We start from the raw sequence: 17750 nt of genomic DNA, 5'->3' as shown, positions 1-17750 counted from the left end.
TGGCACACCAAATACACAACAAGGACAGACAGCCATAGCACACCAAATAAACAACAAGGACAGACAGCCATAGCACACCAAATACACAACACGGACAGACAGCCATGGCACACCAAATACACAACAAGGACAGACAGCCATTGCACACCAAATACACAACAAGGACAAACAGCCATAGCACACCAAATACACAACAAGGACAGACAGCCATGGCACACCAAATACACAACAAGGACAGACAGCCATTGCACACCAAATACACAACAAGGACAGACAGCCATAGCACACCAAATACACAACAAGGACAGACAGCCATGGCACACCAAATACACAACAAGGACAGACAGCCATTGCACACCAAATAAACAACAAGGACAGACAGCCATGGCACACCAAATAAACAACAAGGACAGACAGCCATGGCACACCAAATAAACAAGGACAGACAGCCATGGCACACCAAATAAACAACAAGGACAGACAGCCATGTCACACCAAATACACAACAAGGACAGACAGCCATGGCACACCAAATAAACAACAAGGACAGACAGCCATGGCACACCAAATACACAACAATGACAGACAGCCATAGCACACCAAATACACAACAAGGACAGACAGCCATAGCACACCAAATAAACAACAAGGACAGACAGCCATGGCACACCAAATAAACAACAAGGACAGACAGCCATGGCACACCAAATAAACAACAAGGACAGACAGCCATAGCACACCAAATAAACAACAAGGACAGACAGCCATAGCACACCAAATACACAACAAGGACAGACAGCCTTGGCACACCAAATACACAACAAGGACAGACAGCCATGGCACACCAAATAAACAACAAGGACAGACAGCCATGGCACACCAAATACACAACAAGGACAGACAGCCATGGCACACCAAATAAACCACAAGGACAGACAGCCATGGCACACCAAATACACAACAAGGACAGACAGCCATGGCACACCAAATAAACAACAAGGACAGACAGCCATGGCACACCAAATACACAACAAGGACAGACAGCCATAGCACACCAAATAAACAACAAGGACAGACAGCCATAGCACACCAAATACACAACACGGACAGACAGCCATGGCACACCAAATACACAACAAGGACAGACAGCCATTGCACACCAAATACACAACAAGGACAAACAGCCATAGCACACCAAATACACAACAAGGACAGACAGCCATGGCACACCAAATACACAACAAGGACAGACAGCCATTGCACACCAAATACACAACAAGGACAGACAGCCATAGCACACCAAATACACAACAAGGACAGACAGCCATGGCACACCAAATACACAACAAGGACAGACAGCCATTGCACACCAAATAAACAACAAGGACAGACAGCCATGGCACACCAAATACACAAGGACAGACAGCCATGGCACACCAAATAAACAACAAGGACAGACAGCCATAGCACACCAAATAAACAACAAGGACAGACAGCCATGGCACACCAAATAAACAAGGACAGACAGCCATGGCACACCAAATAAACAACAAGGACAGACAGCCATGGCACACCAAATACACAACAAGGACAGACAGCCATGGCACACCAAATAAACAACAAGGACAGACAGCCATGGCACACCAAATACACAACAAGGACAGACAGCCATAGCACACCAAATACACAACAAGGACAGACAGCCATAGCACACCAAATAAACAACAAGGACAGACAGCCATGGCACACCAAATAAACAACAAGGACAGACAGCCATGGCACACCAAATAAACAACAAGGACAGACAGCCATAGCACACCAAATAAACAACAAGGACAGACAGCCATGGCACACCAAATACACAACAAGGACAGACAGCCATAGCACACCAAATACACAACAGGGACGACAGCCATAGCACACCAAATAAACAACAAGGACAGACAGCCATGGCACACCAAATAAACAACAAGGACAGACAGCCATGGCACACCAAATAAACAACAAGGACAGACAGCCATGGCACACCAAATAAACAACAAGGACAGACAGCCATGGCACACCAAATACACAACAAGGACAGACAGCCATGGCACACCAAATAAACAACAAGGACAGACAGCCATGGCACACCAAATACACAACAAGGACAGACAGCCATAGCACACCAAATACACAACAAGGACAGACAGCCATAGCACACCAAATACACAACAAGGACAGACAGCCATGGCACACCAAATAAACAACAAGGACAGACAGCCATGGCACACCAAATACACAACAAGGACAGACAGCCATAGCACACCAAATACACAACAAGAACAGACAGCCATAGCACACCAAATAAACAACAAGGACAGACAGCCATGGCACACCAAATAAACAACAAGGACAGACAGCCATGGCACACCAAATAAACAACAAGGACAGACAGCCATGGCACACCAAATACACAACAAGGACAGACAGCCATAGCACACCAAATAAACAACAAGGACAGACAGCCATAGCACACCAAATACACAACACGGACAGACAGCCATGGCACACCAAATACACAACAAGGACAGACAGCCATTGCACACCAAATACACAACAAGGACAAACAGCCATAGCACACCAAATACACAACAAGGACAGACAGCCATGGCACACCAAATACACAACAAGGACAGACAGCCATTGCACACCAAATACACAACAAGGACAGACAGCCATAGCACACCAAATACACAACAAGGACAGACAGCCATGGCACACCAAATACACAACAAGGACAGACAGCCATTGCACACCAAATAAACAACAAGGACAGACAGCCATGGCACACCAAATAAACAACAAGGACAGACAGCCATGGCACACCAAATAAACAAGGACAGACAGCCATGGCACACCAAATAAACAACAAGGACAGACAGCCATGGCACACCAAATACACAACAAGGACAGACAGCCATGGCACACCAAATAAACAACAAGGACAGACAGCCATGGCACACCAAATACACAACAAGGACAGACAGCCATAGCACACCAAATACACAACAAGGACAGACAGCCATAGCACACCAAATAAACAACAAGGACAGACAGCCATGGCACACCAAATAAACAACAAGGACAGACAGCCATTGCACACCAAATACACAACAAGGACAGACAGCCATAGCACACCAAATACACAACAAGAACAGACAGCCATAGCACACCAAATAAACAACAAGGACAGACAGCCATTGCACACCAAATAAACAACAAGGACAGACAGCCATGGCACACCAAATAAACAACAAGGACAGACAGCCATGGCACACCAAATAAACAAGGACAGACAGCCATGGCACACCAAATAAACAACAAGGACAGACAGCCATGGCACACCAAATACACAACAAGGACAGACAGCCATGGCACACCAAATAAACAACAAGGACAGACAGCCATGGCACACCAAATACACAACAATGACAGACAGCCATAGCACACCAAATACACAACAAGGACAGACAGCCATAGCACACCAAATAAACAACAAGGACAGACAGCCATGGCACACCAAATAAACAACAAGGACAGACAGCCATGGCACACCAAATAAACAACAAGGACAGACAGCCATAGCACACCAAATAAACAACAAGGACAGACAGCCATAGCACACCAAATACACAACAAGGACAGACAGCCATGGCACACCAAATACACAACAAGGACAGACAGCCATGGCACACCAAATAAACAACAAGGACAGACAGCCATGGCACACCAAATACACAACAAGGACAGACAGCCATGGCACACCAAATAAACCACAAGGACAGACAGCCATGGCACACCAAATACACAACAAGGACAGACAGCCATGGCACACCAAATAAACAACAAGGACAGACAGCCATGGCACACCAAATACACAACAAGGACAGACAGCCATAGCACACCAAATACACAACAAGAACAGACAGCCATAGCACACCAAATAAACAACAAGGACAGACAGCCATGGCACACCAAATAAACAACAAGGACAGACAGCCATGGCACACCAAATAAACAACAAGGACAGACAGCCATGGCACACCAAATACACAACAAGGACAGACAGCCATAGCACACCAAATAAACAACAAGGACAGACAGCCATAGCACACCAAATACACAACACGGACAGACAGCCATGGCACACCAAATACACAACAAGGACAGACAGCCATTGCACACCAAATACACAACAAGGACAAACAGCCATAGCACACCAAATACACAACAAGGACAGACAGCCATGGCACACCAAATACACAACAAGGACAGACAGCCATTGCACACCAAATACACAACAAGGACAGACAGCCATAGCACACCAAATACACAACAAGGACAGACAGCCATGGCACACCAAATACACAACAAGGACAGACAGCCATTGCACACCAAATAAACAACAAGGACAGACAGCCATGGCACACCAAATACACAACAAGGACAGACAGCCATGGCACACCAAATAAACAACAAGGACAGACAGCCATAGCACACCAAATAAACAACAAGGACAGACAGCCATGGCACACCAAATAAACAAGGACAGACAGCCATGGCACACCAAATAAACAACAAGGACAGACAGCCATGGCACACCAAATACACAACAAGGACAGACAGCCATGGCACACCAAATAAACAACAAGGACAGACAGCCATGGCACACCAAATACACAACAAGGACAGACAGCCATAGCACACCAAATACACAACAAGGACAGACAGCCATAGCACACCAAATAAACAACAAGGACAGACAGCCATGGCACACCAAATAAACAACAAGGACAGACAGCCATGGCACACCAAATAAACAACAAGGACAGACAGCCATAGCACACCAAATAAACAACAAGGACAGACAGCCATGGCACACCAAATACACAACAAGGACAGACAGCCATAGCACACCAAATACACAACAGGGACGACAGCCATAGCACACCAAATAAACAACAAGGACAGACAGCCATGGCACACCATATAAACAACAAGGACAGACAGCCATGGCACACCAAATAAACAACAAGGACAGACAGCCATGGCACACCAAATAAACAACAAGGACAGACAGCCATGGCACACCAAATACACAACAAGGACAGACAGCCATGGCACACCAAATAAACAACAAGGACAGACAGCCATGGCACACCAAATACACAACAAGGACAGACAGCCATAGCACACCAAATACACAACAAGGACAGACAGCCATAGCACACCAAATACACAACAAGGACAGACAGCCATGGCACACCAAATAAACAACAAGGACAGACAGCCATGGCACACCAAATACACAACAAGGACAGACAGCCATAGCACACCAAATACACAACAAGAACAGACAGCCATAGCACACCAAATAAACAACAAGGACAGACAGCCATGGCACACCAAATAAACAACAAGGACAGACAGCCATGGCACACCAAATAAACAACAAGGACAGACAGCCATGGCACACCAAATACACAACAAGGACAGACAGCCATAGCACACCAAATAAACAACAAGGACAGACAGCCATAGCACACCAAATACACAACACGGACAGACAGCCATGGCACACCAAATACACAACAAGGACAGACAGCCATTGCACACCAAATACACAACAAGGACAAACAGCCATAGCACACCAAATACACAACAAGGACAGACAGCCATGGCACACCAAATACACAACAAGGACAGACAGCCATTGCACACCAAATACACAACAAGGACAGACAGCCATAGCACACCAAATACACAACAAGGACAGACAGCCATGGCACACCAAATACACAACAAGGACAGACAGCCATTGCACACCAAATAAACAACAAGGACAGACAGCCATGGCACACCAAATAAACAACAAGGACAGACAGCCATGGCACACCAAATAAACAAGGACAGACAGCCATGGCACACCAAATAAACAACAAGGACAGACAGCCATGGCACACCAAATACACAACAAGGACAGACAGCCATGGCACACCAAATAAACAACAAGGACAGACAGCCATGGCACACCAAATACACAACAAGGACAGACAGCCATAGCACACCAAATACACAACAAGGACAGACAGCCATAGCACACCAAATAAACAACAAGGACAGACAGCCATGGCACACCAAATAAACAACAAGGACAGACAGCCATGGCACACCAAATAAACAACAAGGACAGACAGCCATAGCACACCAAATAAACAACAAGGACAGACAGCCATAGCACACCAAATACACAACAAGGACAGACAGCCATGGCACACCAAATACACAACAAGGACAGACAGCCATGGCACACCAAATAAACAACAAGGACAGACAGCCATGGCACACCAAATACACAACAAGGACAGACAGCCATGGCACACCAAATAAACCACAAGGACAGACAGCCATGGCACACCAAATACACAACAAGGACAGACAGCCATGGCACACCAAATAAACAACAAGGACAGACAGCCATGGCACACCAAATACACAACAAGGACAGACAGCCATAGCACACCAAATAAACAACAAGGACAGACAGCCATGGCACACCAAATAAACAACAAGGACAGACAGCCATGGCACACCAAATAAACAACAAGGACAGACAGCCATGGCACACCAAATACACAACAAGGACAGACAGCCATAGCACACCAAATAAACAACAAGGACAGACAGCCATAGCACACCAAATACACAACACGGACAGACAGCCATGGCACACCAAATACACAACAAGGACAGACAGCCATTGCACACCAAATACACAACAAGGACAAACAGCCATAGCACACCAAATACACAACAAGGACAGACAGCCATGGCACACCAAATACACAACAAGGACAGACAGCCATTGCACACCAAATACACAACAAGGACAGACAGCCATAGCACACCAAATACACAACAAGGACAGACAGCCATGGCACACCAAATACACAACAAGGACAGACAGCCATTGCACACCAAATAAACAACAAGGACAGACAGCCATGGCACACCAAATACACAACAAGGACAGACAGCCATGGCACACCAAATAAACAACAAGGACAGACAGCCATAGCACACCAAATAAACAACAAGGACAGACAGCCATGGCACACCAAATAAACAAGGACAGACAGCCATGGCACACCAAATAAACAACAAGGACAGACAGCCATGGCACACCAAATACACAACAAGGACACACAGCCATGGCACACCAAATAAACAACAAGGACAGACAGCCATGGCACACCAAATACACAACAAGGACAGACAGCCATAGCACACCAAATACACAACAAGGACAGACAGCCATAGCACACCAAATAAACAACAAGGACAGACAGCCATGGCACACCAAATAAACAACAAGGACAGACAGCCATGGCACACCAAATAAACAACAAGGACAGACAGCCATAGCACACCAAATAAACAACAAGGACAGACAGCCATGGCACACCAAATAAACAACAAGGACAGACAGCCATAGCACACCAAATACACAACAAGGACAGACAGCCATAGCACACCAAATACACAACAGGGACGACAGCCATAGCACACCAAATAAACAACAAGGACAGACAGCCATGGCACACCAAATAAACAACAAGGACAGACAGCCATGGCACACCAAATAAACAACAAGGACAGACAGCCATGGCACACCAAATAAACAACAAGGACAGACAGCCATGGCACACCAAATAAACAACAAGGACAGACAGCCATAGCACACCAAATACACAACAAGGACAGACAGCCATAGCACACCAAATAAACAACAAGGACAGACAGCCATAGCACACCAAATACACAACAAGGACAGACAGCCATGGCACACCAAATACACAACAAGGACAGACAGCCATTGCACACCAAATACACAACAAGGACAGACAGCCATAGCACACCAAATACACAACAAGGACAGACAGCCATAGCACACCAAATACACAACAAGGACAGACAGCCATAGCACACCAAATAAACAACAAGGACAGACAGCCATTGCACACCAAATACACAACAAGGACAGACAGCCATAGCACACCAAATACACAACAAGGACAGACAGCCATAGCACACCAAATAAACAACAAGGACAGACAGCCATAGCACACCAAATACACAACAAGGACAGACAGCCATAGCACACCAAATACACAACAAGGACAGACAGCCATAGCACACCAAATAAACAACAAGGACAGACAGCCATGGCACACCAAATAAACAACAAGGACATACAGCCATGGCACACCAAATAAACAACAAGGACATACAGCCATGGCACACCAAATAAACAACAAGGACAGACAGCCATGGCACACCAAATACACAACAAGGACAGACAGCCATGGCACACCAAATAAACAACAAGGACAGACAGCCATGGCACACCAAATAAACATGTGTTTGTGTTTGTTGGAGAATGTTTGATTGGTGTGCCCTGGGCTTAAAAGGCAATACTTTTTTCCCTAACCCAGCTCTGTTTCTCTATCAACCAAGGGGTCCTTGGGCTGAAAAAGTTTGAAGACCCCTGCTTAAGTTTACAGTGCTTACTGCTTTACCGCTTTACAGTGGTATTAGAACAGCTACAAAGCAAAGGGTGGCTTCTCAAAATGATTGGACTACACTTTTGGCATCTTATATCAATATCTCTTGACTATGTTCAGGTACTTTGGGCATTCCAAATGAAGAAAGTAATTTGGAATACAGCCATGTACAGTCATATACAGTATGTGCAGCCTTAGTACAAAGGCTTAATGTGTGTGTGTGTGTGTGTGTGTGTGTGTGTGTGTGTGTGTGTGTGTGTGTGTGTGTTTCAGTCAGGTGTGTGCGGAGGCTGTGCTGAAGACACTGGAGCTGATGAGCAAGCTGAGACAGCAGGTGAAGGACATGGAGACCAGCTTCTACAGGATCCTGCAGGTACTCTCTCTCTCTTACATGATTGATTGATTGATTTTATTCATTGTTTCCTGCACGTTTCACAGTGCCCAGGACACGTGTGCTTACAAGACACAAGACACAACACACTGTTCTCTGTCTCTCCCACTCTCATTATGTCTCTGCTTTCTTCCTCTGTCGTTCTCAGTGATGTTCTCTCTTTCTCTCACTGACTCATATTTGATATATCTCCCTCCCTCTCTCTCCCCCTCTCCCTCTCTCTCTGTTTTACAAGTGTTCTCTGTCTCTCCCCCCCTCTCTCCCCCTCTCACATGATGTCTGCTTTCTTCCTCTGTCGTTCTTATTGATGTTCTCTCTCTCTTTCTCACTGACTAACGATAATGATTAGATTCCTCATGATTTCATATATCTCCCCCCCCCCTCCTCTCTCTCTCTCCTCAGGACCAGAGGGTGGTGACTCCCTTCTCTCTCGCCCTGACGTCTCATCACAGAGAGCAGGTGCAGACCGGACTGTCTCTGTTGTTTGAAGCCACGCCTCTCCCAGACTTCCCCTCGCTGGTGTGAGTCAAGATACTTTGATTATTCTTACAGTTTTTAGAAGCTAAATTAGCATTTTAGAATTGAACATTATATACAAAAGATACATATTTTACATAAATATGTTACATGTTCTGCAGTTTTATATAAAAAAAAGAAAAAAAAAGGAATGGCTTGCAATTGGATATGATGAATTCGTTTTGTTTTAAGTAATTGAAGCATATTGCGCTACTGTTTTAGATTTTTTTTTTTTGCTTATTAAAATGATCAGGATTATTTTGAGTAAGAGAAGTATACATACAGTACACACATTTCTGGCTGTGGCTGGTAGCTTGTAGCTTGTAGGTCCTGGTGACTAGTGAAATGGGGAAAGTGACTAGGGACTTCTGTGCGGGGCTTCTGCCTCTGTGGCCGTGGACAAAATAGTAGTGATTCATTAAGTCTGTCAAGTCGTAACAGAGGTATTTCTCTTGAAGTCTAGTAATGATTCATTAACACATTGAATGCCAGCCATGTTTTCATTCCTGTAGGTAAGTTGTGCCAGGGGTGTTTTTGACGATTCTGGCTCATTTTAGAAACAGCCGAGGATTCTTTTCTGTTAAGAATTCATGAACACCAATCATCTAAAAATAACTAATAGAATGTGTGCTTTCTCTGTCTAAAAGAGTTAGTTTGCAGAGTTAGTAGTTATGTAGATATTAGCCGTTGAGTACAGCATGGTTTCAGCGTCTGGAAATTTATTCAGAGATAAATGGCTTTTTGTGAAACAGTCACTTTAACCATTCATTTTTGGCATCAGTAAGACCGTCAGACATTCTAAACAATAGTTTTGAACAGTAATTTCCTCCATAACAACAGGAAACACCCCTCTCATTCAAACTCCTCCCTCCGTGTGTCTTCTCCTCCTTCCTCCTGGCTGTACAGCGGGCGTGTCAGAAGCGCTTTTGCTGCTGCCTGCCTGTGTGCCTGCCTGCCTGCTTGCCTGCGTGCAGACGCTCCTTGTGCGAGTCAAGATGGGCCGGGGAATGCGTGGGCGATGGGCAGATGTTGATTCTGGCCTTTCTGAGGTGTTTCAAAGTGTGTTTCACCTATGATCTATTTTGCAAATCGCTCTCCGCTCTCTGTGTGCTGCTGCCGGTGCGCGGCCGCTCTCAGGCAAGACAAGTCTTGAATCGATTACTGTAAAATCGCCACGGCATTTCCTTGAACGGCTTGGTCCCGCGGCAGTTTTTTCTTTGATTTCGGTCGTCTGGGGGAGCACTGTCAACACTTAGTGGGTCGGTAAAATAGATTATACACATTATCTTGCTCCAATAGTGATCTCGAAGATGTAAAAGTTGTTGATTGATGTCCCACCGTCAAAAAAAAAAAAATGTTTATGTAAGACGAGTAAACTCGGCTCTGGCACTTAAGCGTTGGATTATGTAAGACGAATTATTTCGGCTATGGCACTTAAGGTGTTAAGTCTGTCAAGTCGTAACAGAGGTATTTCTCTTGAAGTCTAGGAGAAAGTATAGCTGCCAACAATGCCTACCGCCAGAGGGAGGTCGAACTGTCCGTCAAGCGCGTCGCAGTACAAGAAGTCCCGCCCCCGAGGACAAATATCAGCATATTGGACTCCTCCACCGGTTCCAGCAGGAGTGTCTTTAACCTAGTTACAAAGCTACAGAACGGCTTGGAGGTACAGCATGTCTGTGTGCATTTTAAAGAAAGAATATTGTGGTAGCAGTGCTACAGATTCTGAAAGGTAGATGTGTGTCAGTCATCGCTTCCAGTGTGTTGATGTGTTTGTCTGTTTATGTGTGTGTGTGTGTGTGTGTGCAGCTGCAGGAGCAGCAGGTTGAGGACCTGCGTGTGTCAGAGATCATCGACGTTTATGAACAAAAGCTCTCGGCGTTAGCGGTGAGTAGGCTACCATATCAGAAAAGACACCAGGGCAGTGGTTACAGGTGAGTACCATATCAGAAGAGACACCAGGGCAGTGGTTACGGGTGAGTACCATATCAGAAGAGACACCAGGGCAGTGGTTACAGGTGAGTACCATATCAGAAGAGACACCAGGACAGTGGTTACAGGTGAGTACCATATCAGAAGAGACACCAGGACAGTGGTTACAGGTGAGTACCATATCAGAAGAGACACCAGGACAGTGGTTACAGGTGAGTACCATATCAAAAGAGACACCAGGACAGTGGTTACAGGTGAGTACCATATCAGAAGAGACACCAGGACAGTGGTTACAGGTGAGTACCATATCAGAAGAGACACCAGGACAGCGGTTACAGCCAGGTGAGTACCATATCAGAAGAGACACCAAGACAGTGGTTACAGGTGAGTACCATATCAGAAAAGACACCAGGGCAGTAGTTACAGGTGAGTACCATATCAGAACAGACACCAGGGCAGTGGTTACAGGTCAGTACCATATCTTTATATTTTTAAGTTGCTAATATAGGCTGATGAAATTCTTTGGATTTTGGGCAACTATAAAGTTTCCAACCCTGGAAACATTATTACTGGACATCATCAAGCTATGCAGATGCACTTGAGTCCACTGAAATCAGGCCTCCAGTCCATTTCTTCAGCTGTCAAAATTCTCTATTTCACCAGCAAACTCAATCTTTAGAATAGCACAGGACCTATATTTAAAAGTATGTTAGCTGCCAAAGTAGCTGCTAGTGTAGTTGCACACACAAAAAGGCAACAGCTGTGTTACTGCACATAGGCTAGCGTACAGATCAACAACAGCTGTGTTACTGCACATAGGCTAGTGTACAGATCAGCTGTGTTACTGCACGTAGGCTAATGTACAGATCAGCTGTGTTACTGCACATAGGCTAGTGTACAGATCAGCTGTGTTACTGCACATAGGCTAGTGTACAGATCAGCTGTGTTACTGCACATAGGCTAGTGTACAGATCAGCTGTGTTACTGCACATAGGCTAGTGTACAGATCAACAGCTGTGTTACTGCACATAGGCTAGCATACAGATCAGCTGTGTTACTGCACATAGGCTAGCGTACAGATCAACAGCTGTGTTACTGCACATAGGCTAGCATACAGATCAACAGCTGTGTTACTGCACATAGGCTAGTGTACAGATCAACAGCTGTGTTACTGCACATAGGCTAGTGTACAGATCAACAGCTGTGTTACTGCACATAGGCTAGCGTACAGATCAACAGCTGTGTTACTGCACATAGGCTAGCGTACAGATCAACAGCTGTGTTACTGCACATAGGCTAGCATACAGATCAACAGCTGTGTTACTGCACATAGGCTAGTGTACAGATCAGCTGTGTTACTGCACATAGGCTAGTGTACAGATCAACAGCTGTGTTACTGCACATAGGCTAGTGTACAGATCAACAGCTGTGTTACTGCACATAGGCTAGTGTACAGATCAACAGCTGTGTTACTGCACATAGGCTAGCATACAGATCAGCTGTGTTACTGCACATAGGCTAGTGTACAGATCAACTGTGTTACTGCACATAGGCTAGTGTACAGATCAACAGCTGTGTTACTGCACATAGGCTAGCATACAGATCAGCTGTGTTACTGCACATAGGCTAGCGTACAGATCAGCTGTGTTACTGCACATAGGCTAACATACAGATCAACTGTGTTACTGCACATAGGCTAGTGTACAGATCGGAATCAATGAGAATATAGATTGAGAGTTACTGTAAGGGTGTAACAGGAGTCTTTCACTGTAACATGATCATTTTAACACGGTGGTCCAGTTCATCTTCTCTCTCTCTGTCTCCTTTCAGTCGAAGGAGAGTCGTCTGCAGGACTTGTTGGAGGCGAAAGCTCTGGCTCTGTCTCAGGCCGACCGCCTCATTGCTCAGTATCGCTTCCAGCGAGCGCAGGCCGAGGCCGAGGTAACACTCACACACTCCTGTTGGCCGCGTGATTATGGATCAAATCATTATTTTCCTCTTAGTTTGTTAGGTGTTATGATCACGATTATTAGTCACAATTCCCCTCTGATTCAGATAACAAATTAATTAACGTCAACATCTCTTGACCTTTCTCAACAGCAGGTCCTTTCAATGAAAGGAAATAAAATGAAATGTAATGTTTCCTTCATCACCCTGGTGAACCAAGGAATTGAGTAACAAGTTCAACGATGAAATCTGTGTAATATTGTGCTATCAAGCCTGACTTTACTTGGCAGTACAGTTCCCATGGTTTTATCTAGTACTTTCATAATACAGTACAGTGTTTCCCCTAGAAAAAATGTCAGGCCTGGAGGGATTTCAACGGTGGGGGCCTTCGCTGGCGACGCTAAACTTTTAGCTAATCTGTTCGCATCTATGTTCGCAATGGCATCCCAAGTATCATCACACTATTATGGGATGCGATGTGAACAGTTGTATTATGGGATGTGCGTTTCCCAGGCAACAACACACATTGACATGTTTTGGAACAGCGCTGCACGCTGGCTCAATGCTCCTAAAAGCAAAATGCTTATTGTTTTGAATGATTTGGCATCTTCTATTACTGTCAACACCAGTATTGCTGTGTGGTAATAATATGCCATAAAGGTTTATTGAAATTTTCGGGAGAGCAGGATTTTTTTTTTTTTTTTTTTTTTTTTTGTGCATTTCTTTTTCTGGCCCGGCGAGGGCATCGTTGGCCTGGCGGGCCCGCCAGGCCTGTAGAATGGTAGGGGAAACACTGCAGTAGGTACTGTAAACAAATGTAGATAGTGGGGGCCATGTACTATGTATGTATAAGTATGTATATTTATGGTTCTGCCTGTTATACTGGGAACAGAAGGACCACTGGCACAGGGCCTATGCTGCTAACCTAATGGCTGAACTAAGTGCAGGCCAGGTTGGCCAGCTTCACTTGCAGTGTTTAATATTATGAGACTGATATCGTTGACTTGCACTAAGTCGCTCTTTTTGATCCTTCTTCTTGGTTTTTGTAATATTACACAGGGTTCGTACGGTCATGGAAAAGCCTAGAAAATCATGGAAATTTAAATTAAATTTCCCGGTCATGGAAAAGCACTACAGTAGCATGCGTTTTCTGTGATCAGGGCCCGTATTTATCAAGCTTCCTAGAATTACTCTTAAGAACACTGCTAAGAGTACACTTATGAGCAAAAAAATTCCCAGCCAAAAGCTGTACTTAAAAGTCAGTTATTATGCATCTCACTCCCTCTTTCAGCGAGGTGTAGGACTGAATCCTAAGTGTCAATCTCAGAGCTGATTTACGACAGGTGTGTGTGCCGTAAAGGGAAATGTTGATGACGCAATTCCAATCGTGCATTCCTTTATAACTGGGAACTGGTAATCTTACCGTTTCAAAGTTCATAAAAACACGATTTCAGACGGACAAGCCCGTCTTGAGCTGGGACGTGACGTCACTAGAGCTGGTATTTCCCATTCCAAACTGGTAGGAGCCTCAGCAGCCCCGACGTAAAAAATCCAAGATGGCTGATCCGCGCAACAACAGATTCAAAAAACACAGGACAAGATGTAACTATCCTTTGTGCAAGCACTTACTAGAGAGTCTTCTCACTGATGGTGTCTACAACACTAACGGCTGAGGATGGAAGACACAGAGGAGTTTTCAAGTGGGCACCCTCCTTCCTTGACGTTTCGTTGATGATTAGCCCACGACGTCTCGGGAGGGCTCAACGGTGACTTCTGGCGTCCCAGAAACACCCCCCTCTGTGTCGTCCAGTCCTCGCCAGCTACTTCGGGACCCAGCTGGGGTCTTGTCTCTTCATCCACAGCCACTGGCTGCTTCTCTCTGCTGTCTCTGATGCTGCCTTGATGGCTAAGCGCAGGTTCGGGCCTCTGATTCCCAGGTCTCTGAGCAATCTGGTGGTAGATGTTGCCACAAAACCTCTGCACCCAACCTCCACAGGGCGAACTTCAGTGTTCCAGCCACGGTGTTGTGCTTCAGCAGCTAGCTCGGCATAGCGGAGACGTTTTCGCTCATATGCCTCGTCCACTGAGTCCTCCCAGGGTACAGTGAGCTCTATGATGAAGACTTTTCTGAGAGAAGGTGGACCATAGCACCAAATCAGGCCTGAGGGTGGTGGTGGCAATCTCTGGTGGAAATGTGAGTTGCCGGCCGATGTCAACCAGCATCTTCCAATCGCGGGCCAAGCGTAACTGGTCTCGCTCCAGCGGTATGGAGCTGCTCTTGGTTACCTTAGCCCCCTCCCGGACAAAGGCAGTTGTTCGTAGGCAGTTGGATGATGCTGGTGGTAGGGAGTTGGTGGTGGCTCGCTTGTTTTCCAGGGTGGAGGCAAGACATTTTAGGACTTGATTGTGACGCCATGTGTAACATCCTTGGGTGAGGCTAGTTTTGCACCCTGTGAGGATGTGCTTGAGGGTTGCTGGCATGGAACACAGGGCACATCCTGGATTTTCACCCAGCCACTGATGAAGATTGACAGGGGTTGGAAGGACGTCGTATGTAGCTCTGATAATAAAGCTCAGTTGTTTCGCCTCCATAGCCCACACGTCCTTCCAGCTGAATTTCCTCCTCTCCACACTGTCCCATCGTGTCCACTGTCCCTGCTTGCTAAGGCAGACAGCCTTGGCCCATCTTGTAGCCTCCTCCTGACGGCGCACTTCCTCCACCACCATCTTTCTCCGCTCTGGTGCTGTAGTCTTAGTCCAGGCTGGGCGGCTAGTTGTTAGCCCAAGGCCTCCTCTTCCTTGCTGAACATGTCCCACAATGTCCGCATGTCTGAGGGCTGTTGTTGCCTCTTCCACTGCAGTGGTCGGCTTCCATTTGCGCCCAGCTGCCAGGGTAGGTGCATTGATGCTCACCACTAGATCTGGGGATTCATTCAGTGTCATCTGGAGTCTTGTTTTTGCACACTTGAACTCCTCCGTAAGACTGGTAAGGGGCAGCTTGAGGACCCCATCTCCGTAGAGGCCTATGGTGGTAAGGCACCGTGGAACTCCAAGCCACTTCTTGATGTAGCCTGTGACTCCTCTTTCCAGTTTCTCCACTGTTGAGATAGGAACCTCATAGACTGTGAGGGGCCAGAGCACCCGGGGTAGAATAATCGTATAAATGCTATTTAGCACTTCTGTCTTGTTTGTGTCTCATTAAATCAGCTGTACGCACAGCACGGCCTACTTCTATCTGTGTGGACATGAGGATGCAGTGTTTGTATGCGCAAAATGACACGAAATGCCTTATCAACTGTTATTGCTAACAATGGCTAGCCTGGCTAGCGAGTGGATCTGACCAGTGAACAAACAGTGAACTTCCCAGCTCAACTTTTCTGCAAATGGAACGCTAACAAAACGGATGTGACGTAATTTAGCCTCCACATCCCAGTTCTTTTGCGATAAAGGAACGCACGAATAAGTACACAGGAATGGCCAATCGCTGAATGGAATCCCTTATGCACGAATATCCTAAATAGAGATGATTCAACAGTGAAATGCACAATGGGAGTGTAGCATATATTCACCAATAATTTCAGAAGAAATAATCAACAAAATAATACAAGATAGCCTACATTGAAAATGATGATGTCCCTAATCAAATCGGTCACATAGATGATGCCCGCTCTGTCTAATCGATATCGTTTGATCAACTGCTCGTTGTCAAATAATTCAAGTACCGGTACATCCTTCCGCTCTCTGAAGATTCACGCACACGTCTCTGTCTCCTGAATGCCATGATGTCAACATTGCCCTGCTGGCAACTCCTAACCACTAAGGACACCTCCTGAGGACTCCTAAATAGCTGGGGGAGTAGGAGTGTTTCCTAGTCTTAAGAAGGTTGATAAAAAGCTTTTATTCTTAAGTGTGAGAGTAGGACTAAATTTCACAAATTCTCAGCACTTACGACTAAAATGGCACTCTGAGACGCTTGATAAATACGGGCCCAGATTGCAATCTGATGACAGAAAACACTTGCTAGTGCCAGGTGTAAATGGCCTCAATCATTTGTGTCCAGTGTCCATCCGATTTGACAAAAGATAAGCATTTATTTGATATTATTATGATGTGTTTTAGTTTGACATTAAATTAATTAGATGGAATAAATAAAGTAAAATAATTTTTGTTCAATGGCAAAAAAAAAAAAAAAAATTTGGCCAGATTTTACAATAACAAATAAAGGTCCACGATACTGTGAAACCGTAGTATTGTTGTCCAAGAGGTTATCATACCATCAAAAACTCATACCGCTGCATCCCTACTCCCAACTTTTTTTTTTTTTTTTTTTTACAACACAAAAGACATACACACACAAAACA

The 17750-nt window shown here is 45.4% G+C and overlaps 1 protein-coding gene across 1 annotated transcript in view; it reads left to right on the top strand.

The window, feature by feature from the left end:
- Positions 1–17750, top strand: part of cip2a (cellular inhibitor of PP2A) — a 95772-nt gene that overhangs the window by 61051 nt on the left and 16971 nt on the right. The window contains 5 exon segments of the mRNA XM_083653921.1: positions 8880–8979; positions 9400–9518; positions 10996–11176; positions 11320–11397; positions 13273–13383. Of these exon segments, the coding sequence (XP_083510047.1) occupies positions 8880–8979; positions 9400–9518; positions 10996–11176; positions 11320–11397; positions 13273–13383 (589 nt within the window).

The sequence above is a fragment of the Poromitra crassiceps genome (genome assembly GCF_964638095.1).
Source record: "Poromitra crassiceps genome assembly, chromosome: 2".
NCBI lineage: Eukaryota > Metazoa > Chordata > Actinopteri > Beryciformes > Melamphaidae > Poromitra > Poromitra crassiceps.
The sequence above is the reverse complement of the archived record's forward strand: the minus strand, read 5'-3'. Positions and strand labels throughout refer to the sequence as shown.